Source organism: Protopterus annectens, chromosome 1.part1 (assembly GCF_019279795.1).
Source record: "Protopterus annectens isolate FY-2018-M chromosome 1.part1, PAN1.0, whole genome shotgun sequence".
Classification (NCBI taxonomy): domain Eukaryota; kingdom Metazoa; phylum Chordata; order Ceratodontiformes; family Protopteridae; genus Protopterus; species Protopterus annectens.
The window spans coordinates 524,093,687-524,113,369 of record NC_056726.1 but is presented as its reverse complement, the minus strand read 5'-3'; the positions used below and the strand labels follow the sequence as shown (position 1 = coordinate 524,113,369).

The 19,683-nt window shown below is 42.0% G+C and overlaps 1 protein-coding gene and 1 non-coding gene across 3 annotated transcripts in view; one reads left to right on the top strand and one right to left on the bottom strand.

The window, feature by feature from the left end:
• PEX7 (peroxisomal biogenesis factor 7) overlaps positions 1 to 19,683 on the bottom strand; it is a 1,759,991-nt gene that overhangs the window by 1,104,053 nt on the left and 636,255 nt on the right. For both annotated transcript variants that reach the window (XM_044076447.1, XM_044076438.1), the window contains exon 6: positions 18,342 to 18,448. In XM_044076447.1, the coding sequence (XP_043932382.1) occupies positions 18,342 to 18,448 (107 nt within the window). The remainder of the gene's footprint in view (positions 1 to 18,341; positions 18,449 to 19,683) is intronic.
• Positions 15,248 to 15,319, top strand: TRNAG-UCC. The gene has a single exon. It is a non-coding gene; the product is annotated as a tRNA-Gly (tRNA).

Here is a 19,683-nt window from a genome sequence, read left to right as displayed (position 1 = left end):
TCCATTTTCAGCAGAGGCCCGAGGAGAAAAGCTCCACTATCTACTAGTACATTACATAAAACTAGATCACTAAGAAATACAGCTTATAAGGAATATAACACTGCAAGAGAGATATTCAACAGTAATAAAACAATTTTCCTGAATAAAAAAGAAATGTACTGTTCTTTAATTCCAACAAATTTTGCAGAAAAATATATAATACTTAAAGTTCTAATAGTAGTAGAATCAGAACAGGAGCTGGAGTAGAGAGGAAAGGAGTGGAGGAGTAACAGAGTAAGAAATAGGATAAATTAGTCAGGTGTACTGCAGGAACAGAGCCAGTGGTTTTGGAAGTACAGTTTAATTTTCTGTTTGAAAAGAGGCAAAGATGTAGTCAGAGTTATATCACTAGGTAGAAGATTCCAATTTCTACCTACTGTATTAGTGAAGAGACAGTCACCAGCAAAGTTGTTTGACTTGAGTGATTTGGCCATCAGTTTGTGAGAAGAGCGCAGAGAGTTGAGATTGTTATAAGGGATTATCAGTTGAGAGAGAATAGGGGTGTTGTCAGGTTGGTGTAGTATACTATGGACAATAGAGAGTTGAGGGATTTGCAGGTAGTTTTGGAATTCAAGCCAGCCTAAAAGTTTTAAGTTAAGACAATGATGGGTTCTGAAGGGGTTACCAGTTGCGAAGCGGGCAATATTGTTGTAGCAGTTTGCTAATTTAGTTAGATTGCTTTTCTTAAGGTTGGTATAAATAGGGGAGGCATATAGTAGAGTAGATAAGAGATGGGATTGAGCTATCTTGGTTCTAGTTGCTGGGGTTAGAAAAGGTTTAATTCGATATAGGGATCCTATTTTTCTGTTAACTAATTTGATGGTGTTGTTAATGTGTTGATCGAAGGAGAGATTATTGTCGATGGTTATTCCTAGCAGTTTTGTTGTCAAATCGGGAGAGATGATAGTGTTAGTGTTTGAGGAGATGGAGAAGTTTAATGGGGGGGCCCGAGTTGTGGGGGTAAAAAGGAGAAGTTTATTTTTTTTGGCATTAAGTAGGAGGAATCGTTTAGAGAACCATGTTTCAACCGTATTAAATATATTTTGGGTGAGTGAGATCAGTTCTGTAGGGGATGGAGCAGAACAAATAAGGGTTGAATCGTCTGCATATTGAATGCAGGTTACTTGTGGGATAGCAGAATGAAGATCATTAATGAAGAGGGAGAAGAGAAGAGGACCAAGAATGGAGCCCTGAGGAACTCCGATGGAAACTGGCAAAAGAGAAGAGATATGGTTTTCCCATATGACTGTTTGTTGTCTGTTGTTAAGATATCATCTAAACCATTTAATAGCTAGGTTATCAAAGGAAAGAGATTGAAAAATGTTAGTTAAGAGAGAGTGGTTGACCATGTCAAATGCTTTTGAGAGATCAATGAAAAGAGCAGAAGAGAGAAGATTATTGTTGCGATTTTTGTTGATAGTATCTATAAAGGAAAGAAGGGCGGTGGTGGTGCTGTGATGAGGTCTAAAGCCATGCTGACAGTGTGCTATAATGTTGTGTAGAGAGAGATATTGTACTAGTTGCTGGTGAATACATTTCTCCATAATTTTGGCTAGGGGTGAAAGGAGAGCAATTGGTCTAAAGTTGGAGTAGTTAATAGAGTTACCACCTTTATGTAGTGGAATAATATGGGAGACTTTCCAGATGTTTGGGATGGAACCCTCCTGGATAGTTCTGTTTATGAGTATGGATATTGGGTATGCAATTTACTTGGCTGCTTTTTGGAGGAAAAGCGAAGGGAGCTTATCAGCTGAAGGTGTACATGGTTTCAGTTTGTGAATGAGTCTGTAGATGTAAGAAGATAGGTTTTAGAGAGAAGTTGTGAGAAGAGTTAGCTGGGTTGTTTGGGGGGTGGTAGTTGTTGGTGTTCATTTGTCTAGCTAGGGATTGAATAGTTTCGGAAAAAAAAGAATTAAAAGTATTTGCAGTTAGGAGAGGGGTGTCTGGGTTGGCATTTAGTGGGGAGGGAGTTTTGGCTGTACCTGGTGAGAGGAGTCTATTTACTGATAACCAAAATTGTCTGGAATTGCTAAGATGAGTTTGCTGAAGTTCACAGTAGAATTTCTTTTTGTCGGAGATTATTGATTTCTTAGCCTGATTTCTAAGCTGGCGGTAGTGAAGAAAATCTGGGTTATTTCTGTGGCTTCTCCATTTGGTCCAAACTTTATTTCTAGTGAGGATGAGTTTCTTAGTGTCTTTAGAAAGCCATGGGGCTGTTTTTGACTTCATTCTAATGGAACGCTTTGAAGCATGTCTATTAAGAATGGATAAGAAAGTAGTATTAAAGAATAAAACTGCATCCTCAAGAGGAAGTGTTTTTAGGGAATTCCAGTTACAAGTGCTAAGTTCAGCTAGAAAAAGGTCTTTGTTAAAATGCTTGGTACAGCGAATTTGTCTAATATTTGGGGTGTTTACACAATATGACTTTTCTCTAGAAATATAAGTTAGGGAGTGATCACTGACATCGTCTGGCATGGTACCTACTTTATATATTTTGTTAACATTGTTTGTGAGTATCCAGTCTAATATGCTTTCTCTTTTACTGTGCTTATTGAATCTAGTAGTTGAGGTGATCGTTTGGGAGAAGCCGTGGAGGTTAATATGGGAGGAGGGATTTTCAGCATTAATAGTGTTCCAGTCTATGTTAAAGTCACCTAGGATTATAGTTTCCTGTGGGTAGGTGGTAGAAACCCAACTAAGAAAGTCTTCTAATATTGGAATATTGTTGCCTGGAGGTAGATACATGCATATGATATAAAGGGCTTTTTTAGCATTTAGTTGGAGTTTAGTTGTGATGGCTTCTATTTTGCTATCCTGGTTTGGACAAGTTGGTAGAGTAGTGATGTTAAGATGATTTTTAAAAAGGATTGCTACCCCACCACCTTTATGTTTTGTTCGGTCTTGTCTAAGTATGTTATAGCCTTGGGGTATTATTTCAGAGTCTTTAGTGCCTGATTTTAGCCAGGTTTCAGAGAGGCATAGAATGTCAAAAGAATAGGTGTCTAGGATGGCATGAAGGTGGGGTATTTTATTGTTTAAACTTTGAATGTTAAGGTGCCCTATGAGGAATTTATTATTGAGATTAGAAGAGCATAGTTGAGGTGAGGGGTCAGTTGGGCCTGGGTTGGGGTGTATGTCACCATCTAGTAAGGTAGGATTTCCTAGTTTGGTTATGATGTTATTATTTAAAAAGGTTAGAAGTTTAGGTTTTTTATCTGAAGGTAGAATGTAGGTGAGGTGAGATAGTCTGTGAAATTTAGGAAGAAGATAGTTAGGGGTGGATTTAGCATTGGAGTAGGATGTGAAGGTGTATATGGTTGAGGTCTGTTTTTTTGTGAAATTAGGCAGGATTGTGAGTGAGTTTTCAAAGAAGGTAAGTTGGTAAGTAGAGAATAGGGAGGTTAAGAGTAGGACTGATAGAGTAAGAAGTGTTGGAGAGCAGGAAGTCATTATTTATAGAGATAAAGAAAAGGAGAAATAAGAGAGAAAGATATAGGAGGTAAGATATAAGGTGGAAGTATGTCTGCTAGGAAGGTAGGGGAGAACTACAGCATACTATTGGTTGGAGGAGAACTGCAGTATACTAAAGTGTATAGAGAGGGGTAAGACTGATAAGGAGAGTGGAGTGATAAAAGAGATATATAGAAAAGGAGGAGAAAGGCTGAACTAGTAGGAAAGGTAGTAGAGAAGACAATGAGGAAGAGGTAAGAGTATAAGGGGTGTGTTGAGAGGTGGGTAAGAAACACAGGGGAAGGAGAAGGAGTGGATAGGTGAGATAGGGGGTGTGGCTGGGGAGATATAAGAATGGGACCCCTGGGGGTGGGTGGGAATTGGGGGTAGGGAGGGGAGCGGAGTGTGCCCGCAGGGCGAACGGAGCGGGAAGAAACCTCCTAAGCTTGGGGGTGTAGAGCCAAGCATGCAATGACTGCTTCCAGTGCACAGCAGTGGGCCAAATTTTCAGGGGTGCTGTAAAGGCTTGCCAGACAAGGGTCCTCAGAAGCCTTGATTCTGCAGACACCCCTGCCCCTTAGGCAACATCCATTAAAGTTCCTCACTGCCACGGTGGAGGTGGGGGTGGGGGTGGGGGAGTGCATCTTCACACTGAATGCCCTGGGAAAGTTGTTGTAACTTGTGGTCACTCTTCTTTACACACAAAAAGCATTTGCATGCATAAAGATGCATGTGAACATGCTTTTGTTTGAAAAGATAAGCAAGTTTCTTGCCTTTAAACAATTATGATGAAAGATTGCTTGTACTAAAGCTACACTCACTACAGTAAGCTGAAAAGAGGGTCTCTAATCTGAGCTTTTAAATGTTGCTGGCATGACAACTTGAATGCAATAATGGGTACAGTATTTGTGGTATCTGAACAAGGATAAACAGCAGCAACATTTACTTAGAGTGGTATAATATCAAAAGAAAAACTTATTTTCAAAATAGAGAAGCAGAGAATTGTAATAAGCTCCCAGTTAATATCAGATGACCTAAGCGGAAAGACCAATTTAAAAGACAGTGAGAAAAATATTTTGGAGATAAACCTTTCATGGAAAAATCAAAATGAAACACACTTTTAGATAACTAAATTACTATTTTACTGTTATTAATCAAATAATTATTTTGTTACTTTTTTTTTTTACTTTGTCACTGAAAATTTAACTATTTGTAGAGATGGTATGCATTTAAAACATGACACTTTCAAAATAAATAGATAATACATCCATGGCTGACTTTGATACTGTACCTTTCTGTCCCAGTATACAATGCATTTGGTAACTACGGTAAAAGCAGCATTTTATCATCCTTGAAATTACACCCCCATCCCCACCCTCATTCCATAATCCCAATCGTCTTTAGTCTTCTTTATTTCTCAAGTTCAAATGCTTTTCTAATGTAGTTTGGGTCAACCCCATTGTTTCTAAACTTATGTACTTATCATAACAATAGATTTGTGTTGTCTGTTTCCATCCTTCTTCAACAGATAGGTCCCAGATCTGATCTTGGATTTGACTTCAACCACTTTTAGACATCTGGCTCTTTAAGTCAGGCTCCTCCTCTTACCCATAATCCCCTCTTGTCACCAGGATCACCTAAGATTAAGTTTGCCCCCAACCCCCTGCCACAATCCTGGTTGAAAATAGTGAAGGTAAAAAATAATGCAGTCCAAAAGGGTTGTCTGAAATAAAGAACTCTGCAGGAGCTGAAAGAGTACAATAGCCTGGACAAGGGCAGGTCACATTGTCATACAGGAAGCAGACTACTGATCTTCCATGAAATGGAAGGGGGGCATGGGGAAGGGAGTTCTGGAAGGACAGAAAAGTACAGTTTTGCACCTGCCATAAATGCAGATGTTCGAGTGTTCACCCTGCTGCAGTCATCACACGTGGGTTATCCTGCCGTCAGGCGGTCCTGCAGTCGGCCAGAGTTCCAAAGTCTTGGTCCGGCGTTGGTTGATGTCGCTTCTTCACTGACATCAGTGCGCCAGGGGTATATAAGAGGCATCCAACGCAATTTTCTTCAGTTTTTCTTGCCCCAGATGTCAGGTGCCCCCAATAGGTAGGCAATACATATTGCTATATAAAAATATACATGTAAAAATAAAACAATACTTTCAGTCACAAGCAAATACACCACAGAGGTTGTATAGGATAGAAAGGTATGGATAAGTCCAGCTAGTTCAGAGGGGATGGAGGGAGGGTAACCTGGACTGCAGCAGGGTGAACACTCGAACATCTACATTTATGGTAGGTACAAAACTGTACTATGTTCATCATGTTACCCTGCTGCAGTCATCACACTTGGGTAGAATCCCAAAGCTAAGGATGGGAGGTGGAGTTAAACAGGGTTAGAAGAAGCTAGTAGGCCTTGCAAAACTGCAGTGGCAAAACCAGCTCTAGTCTTAGAATATAGAGGTAAGTGATAGTGTTTGGTGAAGGTGTGCACTGAACTCCAAGTTGCAGCTTCCAGAATATCTTTGGTTGGCACTCCCCTGAGAAAGGCTGCTGATGTAGCTGTAGCCCTGGTGGAGTGGGACCTAATGTTAGCAGGTACCGGTTTCCCATGATGCGTGTAGCAGAAACGTATGCAATGCCCTATCCATTTAGAAATGGTCTGTTTTGAGATAGCTTTTCCTTGTGATCCTGTAGCATAGGCTACAAAGAGCTGGTCAGTTTTTTCTGAAAGCCTTAGTTTTATCCAAGTAGTAACGTAATTGTCTGTGAATGTCCAAAGAGTGCAGGAGTCTTTCTCCCTTGTTCTGGGGATTTGGAAAAAAGGTGGGCAAATGAATGGCTTGGTTTAGGGCCACACTGGATACCACCTTTGGCATAAAGGAAGGGTTAGTTCATAGAGAGATTCTGTCTTGATGAAAAATGAGGAAAGGCTCCACTGCCATTAGTGCCTGTAGCTCTGAGACTCTTCTAGCTGAAGTTATTGCTAGCAGCAGGGCAGTTTTCCATGAAAGAAACTTTAAATCAGCTAAGAAAGCTGGTTCAAGGGGCGGCAGTGTAAGTTTTTCCAGAACAAAGTTGAAATCCCAAGTAGGTGTTGGTGCTCTCCTGGAAGGTCTTATGTTCTTAGCCCCTCTGAGGTACTGTCTTAGGAGTGGATGTGAAAATAAAGGAGGATCCGTGTTGTAATGAGCTGAAATTGCTGAGGCGTGGATCTTAATAGATGAAAAGGAAAGTCCTTTGTGCAACATCTCAGTTAAATATTGTAGAATCTGAGGAATGTTCGGATGAAGGGGATTTTGGCCTTTAGCCTGGTTCCAGGTGCAAAACCTTTTCCATTTGTCTGAATAGGTTTTCCTGGTGCTGGGCCTCCTGGCCTCCAGAATGACATCCATAACAGCTTTGGCTAGAGGTGTTGGTTGATTGTTTAGGTAATTTGCCATGCAGCCAGGTTTAAAGTCTTGAGCTGGCTGTGTAGAATTTGATTGTCTCGCTGGGTGGTGAGGAATTTGTGGTAAAATCCATGGTGGGCCGTGGGCCATGTTCTTTAGAATTGGATACCAGTGCTGGCGTGACCAGTCTGGTGCAATGAGTATCATTTGTGGCCTCTCTAATCTGACTTTCAGCAACACCTTTGCTAGAAGAGGCAGTGGAGGAAAGGCATACACTGTTAATGTTTTCCAAATGAATGAGAGGGCGTCCACTTTCCAAGCTTGTGGGTGGAATGTCCTTGTACAAACTTTTTGAAGGTGGTAGTTTTGGGGATTGGCAAACAGATCTATGTCTGGGCGTCCCCATTTTTGAGTTATCATTGCAAATACTTGTGGATCCAGTTTCCACTCGTGGGGATCCATGATGTTTCTGCTTAGGTCGTCTGCCAATGTGTTTTTCTTTCCTGGCAGGAAGTGTGCCTGTAGATGAACTTGGTAAGACAGTGCTGTGTTCCACAAGGTCATTGCTTGCCTGTATAGAGGGTAGGAATGTGTGCCCCCTTGCTTGTTGATGTACCACATTACTGTGGTATTGTCCGTCTTTATTATTAGTTGTCCTGGGTGTAAAAGGTCCTTGAAAGCTGTTACGACATTCTGCACTGCAAACATTTCCTTTTGATTGATATGCAGATGCCTTTGATCTGTAGTCAATTTGCCCTGAATGCACTGTCCTGCCATGTGTGCTCCCCAGGCATAGTCCGATGCATCTGTTGTCATAGTTTGCCTGGCTGTGGGTAATGTGAAAGGCTGACCCTTGTTGAGGTGACATGCTTGTGCACACCATAGAAACACCTGTTGAAGGCAGGGAATGAGTGGTATCATTGTTTCCAAGCTGTGGCTGTGCTGAGTCCATACGCTTTTCAGGTACCATTGTAATTTCCTCATATGCAGTTTTGCAAATGGTATTAGTAGTATGCAAGATGCCATGAATCCCAAGGCCTGCAGAATTTTTCTTGCAGGGAGTTGGGTCTTTGTTGCCATTATTTTGAAGTATTGAGTCAGCTGTTGTTCCTTGTCTGGCGTGAGATAAGCCATCTGGGCCGTTGCATTCAAGCTGGCACCCAGGAATGTTATGTTTTGTGAGGGCACTAGTTTTGATTTCTTTTCATTTACAGTATACCCTAGGCAACTTAGAAGGTGTTAGACAAATGCCAGATGTTTTAAAAGAATGTCCTTGCTTTCTGCTTGAATAAGGCAGTCGTCCAGGTATGGGTATATTTGAATTCCTCTTTGTCTGCAGTATGCAATTACTGGTGCCAGGCATTTTGCGAAGATCCTGGGTGCAGTAGATAAGTCAAAGGGCAGTGCAGAGAATCGATAATGGGTTGAACCTGCAATGAAGCGGAGGTATCTTCTGCAATTTTGTCTGATAGGGACATGCAGGTATGCCTCCTCGAGATCCAACGTTACTAGCCAAGCCTTCTTGCCCAGCATGCGAAGAAGCTGCTGTAGTGTTAGCATCTTGAATTTTATTACTTGCAGATAGGTGTTCAGAATTGAAAGATCCAGAATGGGTCTCCATGCTTTGGCCTTTCTGGGGACTAGAAAGAGTCTTGAGTAAAATCCTTGTCCTTGCTCCTGTGTAGGTACCTGCTGAATGGCTCTCATGTCCATGAGAGCTGTAATTTGTTTTTGTGCCTCTGCCCATTGATTTGGTGGCAGGTTTGGCATTCCTTTTATCCTTGGCAAGGTATGAAAGTGGAATCTGCATCCTTGTGAGACAATGTTTAGGACGCATTTGTCTTTTGTGATGATGTGCCAGTTGTCTGCAAAAAGTACTAATTTTCCTCCCAAGGGAGCTGCCAAGAGAGATTTGCTTGGTAGTTGGAGTGTTGAGTCATTGTGTTAATCTTCTGCTGGCTTGAGGCCTGTCTTCACCTCCTTTCTGGGTTGCGGCACCCCATTGGCGAGGTTTGTAAGGGCCTTGTGACTGACCTCTGCCCCTTGGGTGTCTGTATTTGCCCCTCTGTGGTTTGTCAGAAGCTGGAAAGGACCAGTTTTTTGTTGGCCAATTTCTGCTGAAACGAGGGGGTTGTACCTGTAAATAATGCTTGACCGTCTGCATAGACTTTGCCTTATCCTCCATTTTCTTTAAAACCTCTTCTGTTTTGACACCAAATAAGACATCCTGCTGTAAAGGTGCATCCAATAATTTTGCTTTAACATGATCAGGTAGGGTTTGTTCTTTTAACCAAGCATGTCTATGTATGACAGACCCAGTAACAGCTGCTCTACAGGAAGCTTCCAATGAATCAAATCCACATTGTAAAGTATGTTTGCCCACCTGTTCAGCTGCATGCAACAGATCCTGCATCTCCTTGAATTCAGACTGTTCAGAATGTGTGCTCAGTTTTTGTTTTAATTGAGACATTAGGAATTGCTGATATTTCAGCATGTGAAACTGACAATTTAATGCTCTCATAGCCAGAGTAGCTGAGGTGTATATCTTCTTTCCCCATCTATCTAGGGCTCTGGAATCCCTTTCAGAGGGTACAGGATTTTTAGCCATAGAAGCTTTAGCCCCTTTGGGACCCTAGGAAATTGTTTCTGGGTCAGCCAGAGGGCTTTTATAAAAGAATTTGTGTGTGTCAGGTACTCTGTAGTATCTGTCTGGTTTGGCTGGAGCAGGAGGTAGGGAGTCTGGATTTAGACTAGACTCTAAGTAAACATCATCCACAATATCTAAATCTGGAGGTGGTCTAAATCGCAAGTGGTCTGTGCTGGGGTAGTAAAAGGAACTCTCGGAGCCTTTTCTTAGAATCAGAGTAGTCCTGGCCTTCCCAGTGGAAATGTTCCCTCATGGTATGTAAAGTTTCCCCAAAGGAGTAGTCTTCAGGGGGAGATGCTGAGGGAATAGAGTCTTCAGCATCAGAGTCTTCATAAGGGGGAAAAGCGTAATCCTGTTCCTCAGAAGAATCTGAGAAAATAGAAACCTGGTCAGAGGAAGCATAATCCTCCTCTTGTCTTGGCCTTTTATCAGGAGGGGGATGGGAACCCCTGATTAGGGTAATCAAATCTTCAGCCATCTTGAGCATCTGTTTCTTAGGCATGGGGCTTTGAGCAGGAGACTGATGTACAATCTTTTTTGGTTTTAATGGAGTTTTAAGCTTAGCATAAGATTTAATGGTGAGTATAGTCGGTCTGAAGACACCTTCTGAAACCAAAGGCGTTTCAACTACACCGGGATCACCTTCTGCTCCAGTGTCGGAAGGGCCTAATGAAGATGGCTGCAACGGCCTAGTACACTCCACTTGAGAATCCGAAGCTGTCTGGGGTTCCAATTCCGAGGTCGTCAGGAGCTGCGCAGGTGCCTCACTGAAAACCGGAGAACCGGTGACAGGCCCAGCAGAGGCCTCGGAGTCTGGCTTGGTTCTAGGCTGCCTGTCCTTATCCTTGCATTTTTTATGCATTCCAGTCGTCAGCTGCTCTAACAGCATGATATAATTAAATTTCCTACCAAAGTAATGTCATGCGAAGTCAAAACGGCGTTTGATAGTTCGTTTATTAAACCTAGCACAAAACCGACAACCTGTGACATCGTGGTCTGGGCCTAGGCAAGGAATACAATAAGAATGGATGTCCTTATGAGGTATTTGCTTCCCACAAGAAATGCAATTGTTAACTTTTTCTGACATCGGACTGAGGCAAGAAAAGGTTCCCCAATGGGGTACTTAGCTTTATTGAAGACTTTGGACTGAAATTCGATTCAAAAATCTCAGGTGTCGGCCGACCGGCACTTGCAAACTGCTTCTGCTTCGGGCACCGCGCGGCAAGAAAGACTGAAGAAAATGGGGTCGGATGCCTCTTATATACCCCTGGCGCACTGATGTCAGGGAAGAAGCGACAGCAACTGACGCTGGACCAAGACTTTGGAACTTTGGCCAACTGCGGGACTGCCTGACAGCAGGATAACCCAAGTGTGATGACTGCAGCAGGGTAACATGATGAACATCAGACAACAAAGCTCTATCATTATGGTAAGTACATAACTTTCATATCTGGTGTTGTCTGTTCTGTTCATTACACAACAGATGGGACAGTCCACAGCTACTTGGCTCCCATGGTGGTCTCATGGAAGGATCTTCCGCAGGATCAACTTAAACCAAATGAGCAAGTATACATGCCAGGACTTCCCGAAAAATAAAATAGTTAAGGAATGAAAGCGCTAACTTCTGTGATATTCTTGGTTTCAATAAACATTTGGATATATTTTAATATTATATTGGTTGGCATATGGATGGCCACGGTGGTGCAGTAGTTAGCGTTGCCTCCTCACAGCAAGAGGTTCTTTGGTTCAATCCTCAGCTGGGGTGCCTTCTGTGCGGAGTCTGCATGTCCTCCCTGTAGTCACGTGGGTTTACTCTGGGTGCTCAGGTTTCTTCCACATCCCAAAGACATGCTGTAGGTGGATTGGACACTCTAAATTGGCCCTAGGCATGAGCGTGTGTGTGTGGAAGGTTGGGTGCAGGGCTGGCAACTCGACACCATAAAACTCCACTGCCAATCATGAGTGGACAGGTGATCCACTGTGGCGACCCCTAACTGGGAAAAGCCGAAAGACGAAGAAGATTGGTTGGCGTATGTTTTATCAGCTGTTGTTCAAAGAGTTGCAGCGCTGAGGATTCTATACCAGCATGTTTGGTTTAAGATGGTCTTCTTTCGGCTGTTTGGATACTAGTTCGTATTCTAGAGGAAGGCTGAGCAAAAGGCTGCCCTATTCTGGGATAGTAAAACCAGCTTATAATGAGAAATGAAGGTGTGAATGTCAGAACAGGTGACAACAGCACACATATTATCAATTGAGGCCCTTGAAAAGAAGGCCATACTGGCTGCGATGGATCTAATAGAATGGGCCTTGGCAGATCTGGGGACAGTCAAGCCTTTTTCCATACAGGTGTAAGAAATACTAGCTAAGGGTACATTCAAAACACTTTGACCTAGTTTAACTTTGGAAAAGAAGACAAAAAGCTGGTCTGTTTTTCTGAATGTTTTAGTACAGTGGATGTAAAAATGTATTTGATAAAGCACAACCAGCTGATGACGCATATATTTTCCTTTGTTTGAAAAATTTGGAAAGACAACCAATGGACTGATGCACTGGTTGAGAGATGCCTCAGTAGCCACTCTGGGTATGAAAGATGAATTAATTCATGAAGACATTCTGTCCTTGTGAAAGATAATGTACAATGATTACATAACAGAGCTTGCAGTTCAGACACACTCTGAGTTGAGGTAATAGCACTAGAAAGAGTGGTCTTCAGATCAAAAACTTCATGTCCACCTTGGCAGCATGTTCAAATTTGCTTGAGTCAAACCTTAGAGCAAACCAATCACATATCATGGCTGGTTAGGATCCCTAAGTGGTGGTCTAAGCAGAAAGGTGCCTCTCAAAAAGGCTTTACATAGTTTCTGGGATGCTAAGGTAGAATGCTTTACTCCAAATAAAAGTTTCAAATAGCTGATAATTGAACTTTAATATTGGAATAACTGACCTCATCATAGAAAACAGAAGCTAGGAAATCCATAGCTGCTGGAATAAGAGCAGAAAAAGGATCCAGATTCCTTTGAGAAGGCCAAAAAGAAAATCTTTTCTACTTACTCTTATAAACTTTTCTGGCAGATGGTCTCTGGAAAGAAGTGAGAATGTGGATAATTTAGGAAGAAAGACTGGATTGACTAGCCATCATTGGAAGTGAAGAAACCAAGTGGTTAACCTGAGGGTGTGAATGCCCCAGGGAGGCATGCTGAACAGGTGACTGACAATACCTGGATTGTGATCCAGCACCCAAGGTGGGTGTATCAAGTGAGGCTAGAGGAAAGAATATCATACTTGTCAAAGCCAGAAGGGGGCAATGAGAATAACCATGATCTTCCTCTGCAGAGCTTTCTGCAAGAATTTTGGGATTAGTGGAGCAGGAGGAAAAAGCAAATAGTAGACCAGAGGGCAGACGTGCATTAGAGCATATAGCAGTGACTCCCCCTCTGGAGAAGTAAAGAACTTGGTGCATTTGGAGTTCATGGGAAAGGCAAAACGATGGCAGCATAGTTGACCTCACTGGTGAAAAATTATTTTATTGACTGTTGGACTGACAGACCACTCATGAGGTAGGAGAACTGACATACTCAACCTGTCCACTAGAAAGCCGGAATTTACCAGCATGTGCATTGTTATCAGAAAGTGGTTGGAAGATATCATCCACTGCCACAGTCTCATGGTTTCTCGAAACAATGGGTCAATGGGTGAGACCATGTTATCTTTTGCTTGCTGATGTACCAGACTACTGACATGCTGTCTATCTGGATAGAAATCATCTCTAGAGGAAGGACAAACTGAAAGACCTTCAATGCTAGCAGGACTGCCCCCTTCTCTAAGACAATGATGTGAGGTTTGGCCTTGCAGGAAGACCATGTGCTTTGGACTGACTTTCCTATATAATGCACCCCCCCCCCACTCTAGTTGGGAAACATCCATTGTCACCATAGCTTTGGGAGGGCAAGGGACAAAGGGTCAGCCCAGAGGAACCTGTGGAGATTGTATCCACCATTTTACATGAGCTTTGTAAATGTTTATCAAACAAATATGAAAAACCATAGGTTAATACCTGATGGACCACTGAACTGCCAGTGTCTACTGAGGAACTCTCATGTAAAGCAAACTAAGGTAATGGAAGTCGCCACTGGCCCCAAAAATTGAAGGACCAATCTGTCTGGTGGTGTTTGACAGGACAGAAGCTGTAGGGCCTGGTTGTGCAGGATGGACAATCTGCTCACTGGCATTCTTGCTATCTATGTAGTGGTATCTAAATTAGCTCCTATAAACTCCCAAGGTCAGTAAGGGAGAAAAATGCAATTTCTCAAGATTTACTGTTATACTCAGTTGTGAGCAAAGATGGAGCAAACAATCTCTGGCATGGACTACAAGAAGCCTAGTAGGGATGGTGGTGAGCCAGTTGTCTAAGAAGGGGAATGCATGAAACTCATGCAGTCTGAGATGAGCTGCAGTCACTGCCATGCACTCAGTGAACATCAGTAGGCTGTAGTAAGACCAAAGGGCAGGGCTATGAATTGGAAGTGACTGCCCACCAGATAAAAGTGAAAAACCTTCTCAGCTGTCTGTTCAGGATGCATACTACCACATCAGAATGAAGGTTTAGTGAGCACATCCAATCATTCTTCCTCAATAGGGGAAGGATAGACGGGTCTATATTAGATCAGCGAATGCTTAAAAAAGCAAACACTAATTGATCGAACTTATTTAAGCGAATGTTCAAAATATCGAAGCAACAGAAACCCAATTTTTTTCCTAGGGAAAGAATTTGGTTGTCCGTTTCTGTTGCTTCGGTATTTTCAGTGTTGTGGTGGAAAGTTACGGGTCGGATTCAGGTAAGTGTATGATTGTGTGGATGTGAGTGTTAGGGTGGGTTAGGTGAGGTGAGTTAGGGTTAGGACGCGGGTTAGGTATGTGCGCTACTGTATGGACATGAGGGTTAGGATGGGTTTAGGTGAGTTAGGGTTAGGGAGCGGGTGAGGTGAGTGTGCAATAGTGACAGACCTTAGGGTTAGGGTTTGGGTTAAGTTAAGTGGATAGTTACTGGTGTGTGCATAGTTTAGTGTAGGGTTAGGTGTCAGATTTTTAGGTGTATGTGTGTGGATTTCTGTTTGTTTGGTGTGCTTGTGTTGTGTGTATGTGTTTTGGATCAGCAATTCTTTTCCCTAGGAAAGAAAATCGCTGATCTGACAGTTCGAGATTGTAAGCTTTCTCTTACATAAGTTCGATCAATCAGCGTTTGCTTTTTTAAGCGTTCGCTGATCTAATATAGACCCGGATAGACTGCAAAGTGACCATCTGGAACGTTACACGTTTGACATACTAACTGAGGTGGCTGAGGTCTAAAACTAGCCTGAGGTCTCAATTCTCATTTGGCACTAAAAAGAATCTTGAGTTAATCTGAAATCCTTGTTGGTCTGGTGGCACTTCCCGGATGACTCATTTGTCAAGAAGCTTTTTTACATCTTTGGCCACTAACCTTATTTATGAGGCTTAGGAATTTTATTTTGTGGTGGGGATAGAAAAAATAAAGAGAATGGAATAGCCTTGACATCTTCTGTGATGAATGTGAAGGCTTCTGGGTGCAGAGTTAAGTGCCGTCAGGCTGCCTCCAGAGTGCAGTAGTTGTGTAACCATTCAGAAGCACTGAAAAGGCCTCTCAGAGAAGGAACCCTGTGAAGCCTAGGTTTTGTGGACTTCCTCAGCCTCAAGGACATTGAGTAGCATTGGTGGTATAGTGGTGAGCATAGCCGCCTTCCAAGCAGTTGACCCGGGTTCGATTCCCGGCCAATGCAAGAAGTCTGTACATTTAATGAACCTATATAGATTCCTGTCACAGAGACTGACCATGCTTTGGAACAAAATTCCTAACTACATTGGGCAGAGCCCCTCACTAACACTCTTCAAAAGAAACCTTGACGAGTGGATGGGTAACACAAAATACACCCCTGGGTTCACTTCATTGGCTCTTCTTGACAGAGGCTCAGTTAATTAATCAATGGGGTGGCAAAAGCTGACACACTCTGGCTAGGCTTATAAATGCCCTCGAGCAGATAGCCTAGTACCTACCTATGAACCTATGAACCATTAGAATTTCCCCCCTCTGCCCGTAGGGGAAGGTCTATCTTCAGAAGTGTCTGGGAAGAACCCTTGAGACTTCTGGAACCATAGCTTCTTGTCCCCTTTCTGATTTCTAGAGAAGGTCCTATGGGGGGATGCATTCCTATGGCAGAAAGGGTTTTTCCTTCCTGCCAACTTCTGGAGAGTGTGTCTTTAAACATGGGTCAGAAAAAAGTCAAACCATCATCAGGGGAATAAATAAATAATGTCTTGCAGAGCTCTGCAAAGTCACATTATGCATCCAAGCATGTCTCCTTATGGTAATGCCTGCACTTGTGGCTCTCAAAGTGCCCTCAGTTGCACTGGATATCAGATGCACAAAGGCATTTGATAGGGACTGAAGGAAAGCCAACTGTGAGTCTACAGTTTTCTTGTCCTCTGCAGAAATGGACCCCACCACTGATGTGGAGAGTTGATTTGTCACATCTCTCTGAAACCTTGTAATATGTGCCAAAGGTAGCTGAAGTATAAACCCACTTCCCAAATATTTCTAAAGTCCTAGAATCTCTGTTAGGGGGGATAAACAGATGACCTCTCCTTAATGAGATCCTATTTTGGTGACTGCCGCCACTACTATGGCATACACCTCCATGTTTTTGCTCCAATATTACTTATATTTCTGAGTGACAAGGTATCTTTCTGGCATTTTAGGTAGAGGTTCCATCCCATCCAGTTCCTTCCATACCTGCCGAGAGATGAGGTCAACTATCTAACTGGCAGAAAAGAACCATCTATGAAGTAGCTGAGCTGGATCCAAAAGACTCAAGAAACATTGATTCATCTTGGGAGGGAGTTTTGGAAAACCAACCTCCTTTCAGTCTCAACATCTCCAGTATCTCACTGAGTGAGATGTCCTTAAGTGGTGATCTGGGGGATCCTTCCCCTTCATCGAAATCATGTATTTTGTGATGGAAGTCAATGTGCCTACTCTTACACAAATGTTTACAAGAAACATCAGTGGTGAGATGCTCCACAGAGGACTTGGAAGACTGCTGGGTGTCCTATATGTGAAATGTCTCAAGGCTAGTAGGAAACAGCTGTCTCAGTGGGATAGACTGTGAAGGATCACGATACAGGGTTTTTAGCTGTGGGGTGGGTGGAGCTAAGAGAGGAAGAGAAGTCCAATCTCCTGCCATGAAAAGAGGTACCTCCACTGTCTCAAAAGCAGAAGCCAAAGGAGAACCCCAACGCATCCCCATAGCAGCCAAGGCCTCCACACCTGAATGGCCGAGGAAATCAGATCGACTCCAGTCCAAGACAAATGCTGGAACTGAGTTAATACCAATGCCCTGAGCTGAAGGAATGGCTACAACAATTTTAGAATTAATCTCCTACCCTTGCAGCCAGTACTAAAGCTTCAACTCAGAGATCCCTCTCAATCTAAACAGCTCAAAACTGGTGGAATCAGAGAAGTCACTGCAATCAAAGATGACAGCATTGGATTTGACATAGACATCTCTTAGGGAATCACGAATCCACAGGAAATTTGTAGCTGCAAGCCACACATTTCTTGAATGTGGATAGCTTGTCAAACATGTCATACTCAACTAAAAGGGGAAAGAGCAGATTTGACAGAGAATTTTTTTAAACTGTAAATATCAGCAATGGTAAACTCAACACAACAATACCAAATGGTAAGCTTAATGTCACAACACCAACAATGGTAAACAGTAAGGAAAGTGGGAGAATGCACCAAAGGTGTGAAACAAATGGAATAAAACCATTTGCACTGACTAAAACATCTGCAAGTAAGGGAAAGGATAACAAGAAACTAGAAAAAGTACTCCCTGACAAGCAAAACAATACAGCTTTCCAAAAAGGTTTCAAAGTAAACTAGATAACTCAGTCTAGGCAAGCCTGCTTTGACCATGCTACACCTCTTCACTACGAGCAGCAAACAAGATCTGAGGTAATCTTGGGGATAATGGGTAACGGGAAGAGACTCACCTGAGGATCCAGAAGTCTAAAAGTGAAGTCAGATCCAAGATTGGATCAGAAAATCATTTGTTGAGAATGGATGGAAATGACAATATCAGATCAACACTTAATTTATTTATTTATCACAGTTAAACATATACCGAAAAACGTTTCCAATAACTTAAATTTCTGACAACATAGTTTTCATCATCCTAGCCTGTTTAAAATATATATCATAGTGAGATTCTAGACCAATTTTTATTACAGCTGTTATATCACTTATTTTTAACTTCAAAGATTCCATTAAGACTTTCCAAACACAGTAACTACTTGGGGAGGGGTTGTTCTTTATAAATCATTCTAATGAGATTTCCTTCCCTGGGATCATTCAAAACTTTTCCAAGCATTCTTCTATTTTCTCTTTATTTGACTGCAGCTTCCACCTCACCCATAAGGAGAGCTCTTTTAGGATTGTTGGCAGCAAACTTTTCACTTGTACATCCCTGTGTGATAAGTCTAGTTAACTGGTTATATCAATGTCTTCACAAATCCCTCCTCTTTTTTTTCTCTTAGACTGTAGGCCATTCTTGTATCTTGTTATCAAAGTGTCTCACACATACACACTTGAAATTCTGGACCTTTTTGTGCATTTCTGTTTCTGTTAAGCTTTCTGGTATTTATCCATTTCAATTCTAGTTGCAAACATCTAATTTTTAACAAGTGCAAACCTTGCCATTAACTGTGAGTAAGTTATTCAGAAAATGTTCTAAAATACCTCACCTGATCGTATTTGCACCAGTCACAGGTCAAAATTTCAGCTTGATGAGCTGGTATTACAAGTCTTGTACCAGATGATTTCATATCCCAAATCCGTAAAGTATGGTCACCTAGGAAAGAAAACTAAAACATTAAAAGATTAAAGCAACTAGTTTTCCAATGTAACATAGTATGCAAATTGTCAAAAATATTTTATTTATTTACTAACATACTGATTGAATTAACAATAACATCTCAATAAAGCATTCTAAGCTAAAATTAGTGTGACTAGAAACAGATGTACAAAACCATAACATGATAGCAATAAAATCTTAACCAACCAAGCCTATGGAACTGTTCAGAAACAAATTGAGAAACTGCCCACACATAAGGATCACTTGGTACACTCAGTCTGTCCATTTTTCTCTATCACATAAAAGCTGCAATTCCCTGAAAGCCAAAAGCCTGCTTCTCCCTATATTTCACTAGAACTAAGCTATGCTTCTCCCATGCATTATTGAATTCTCCCACTGTTTTTCATTCCACAGTTTCCTCTAGGAGGCTCACTTACCCAGCTATATAGCTCTTCACAAAATATACTTTCAGCTGTGGATCATAATCCTCCTATTTTGGATATGTGCCCTTTTCTAGTTGAATATTTCCATCTCAGGAAAGAGCTGCCCTCTTCAGCACTGAAAATTCCTTTGATGTAATTGTTTTTATTATGCCCACCACTTACCCTGTTTTCTTCCAGGATAAACGTTAAGTGCTCCTTTTGCCTCTTTCCATGTAACTTCCCCAGGGGTGGATTCAGCATTAGACAACCCAGACTGTTGCCTAGGGCACTGTAATGGCAGGGGTCACAATATTAAAGAAAAGTTTTTACTTTGCAACCAAGTACTGTTGCTTTAAAAGTATTTCCAGCTTTGTCTACATCCACATCCTGCTGTTTCTGCTTGCACCCAATGAAACAGGAGAAGCTGAGATGGCACGAGATTTGGAGTATGGCAAAAATTCAGTACCGTTATGCTATAACTTGGATTAATCCTCCATATCATCACATTCTGTTTGGAGTTATTAGCAGGTATGAGCAGTCAGTACTTGGAAATTTGGAAATGCTAAGTCCTAGGTGTGTGTGTAATGCCCCACTTATTTATGGAGGCTACTCAGAGTCAAGCCCTGTACCTTTGATACAGGGTATATGAGCCTTAATACAACTGCCAGGCCCAATATGCTACAGAAAATACATGTTGATGCAAAACCTGTTGCTCTGTTAATTTTTTTTTTGTAGAGTAATCTGACAACCAAGACCTAGGGAGATCAAAAATTAGATGTAGGCGTCCTGCAGGCATGCAAATCCACCCTC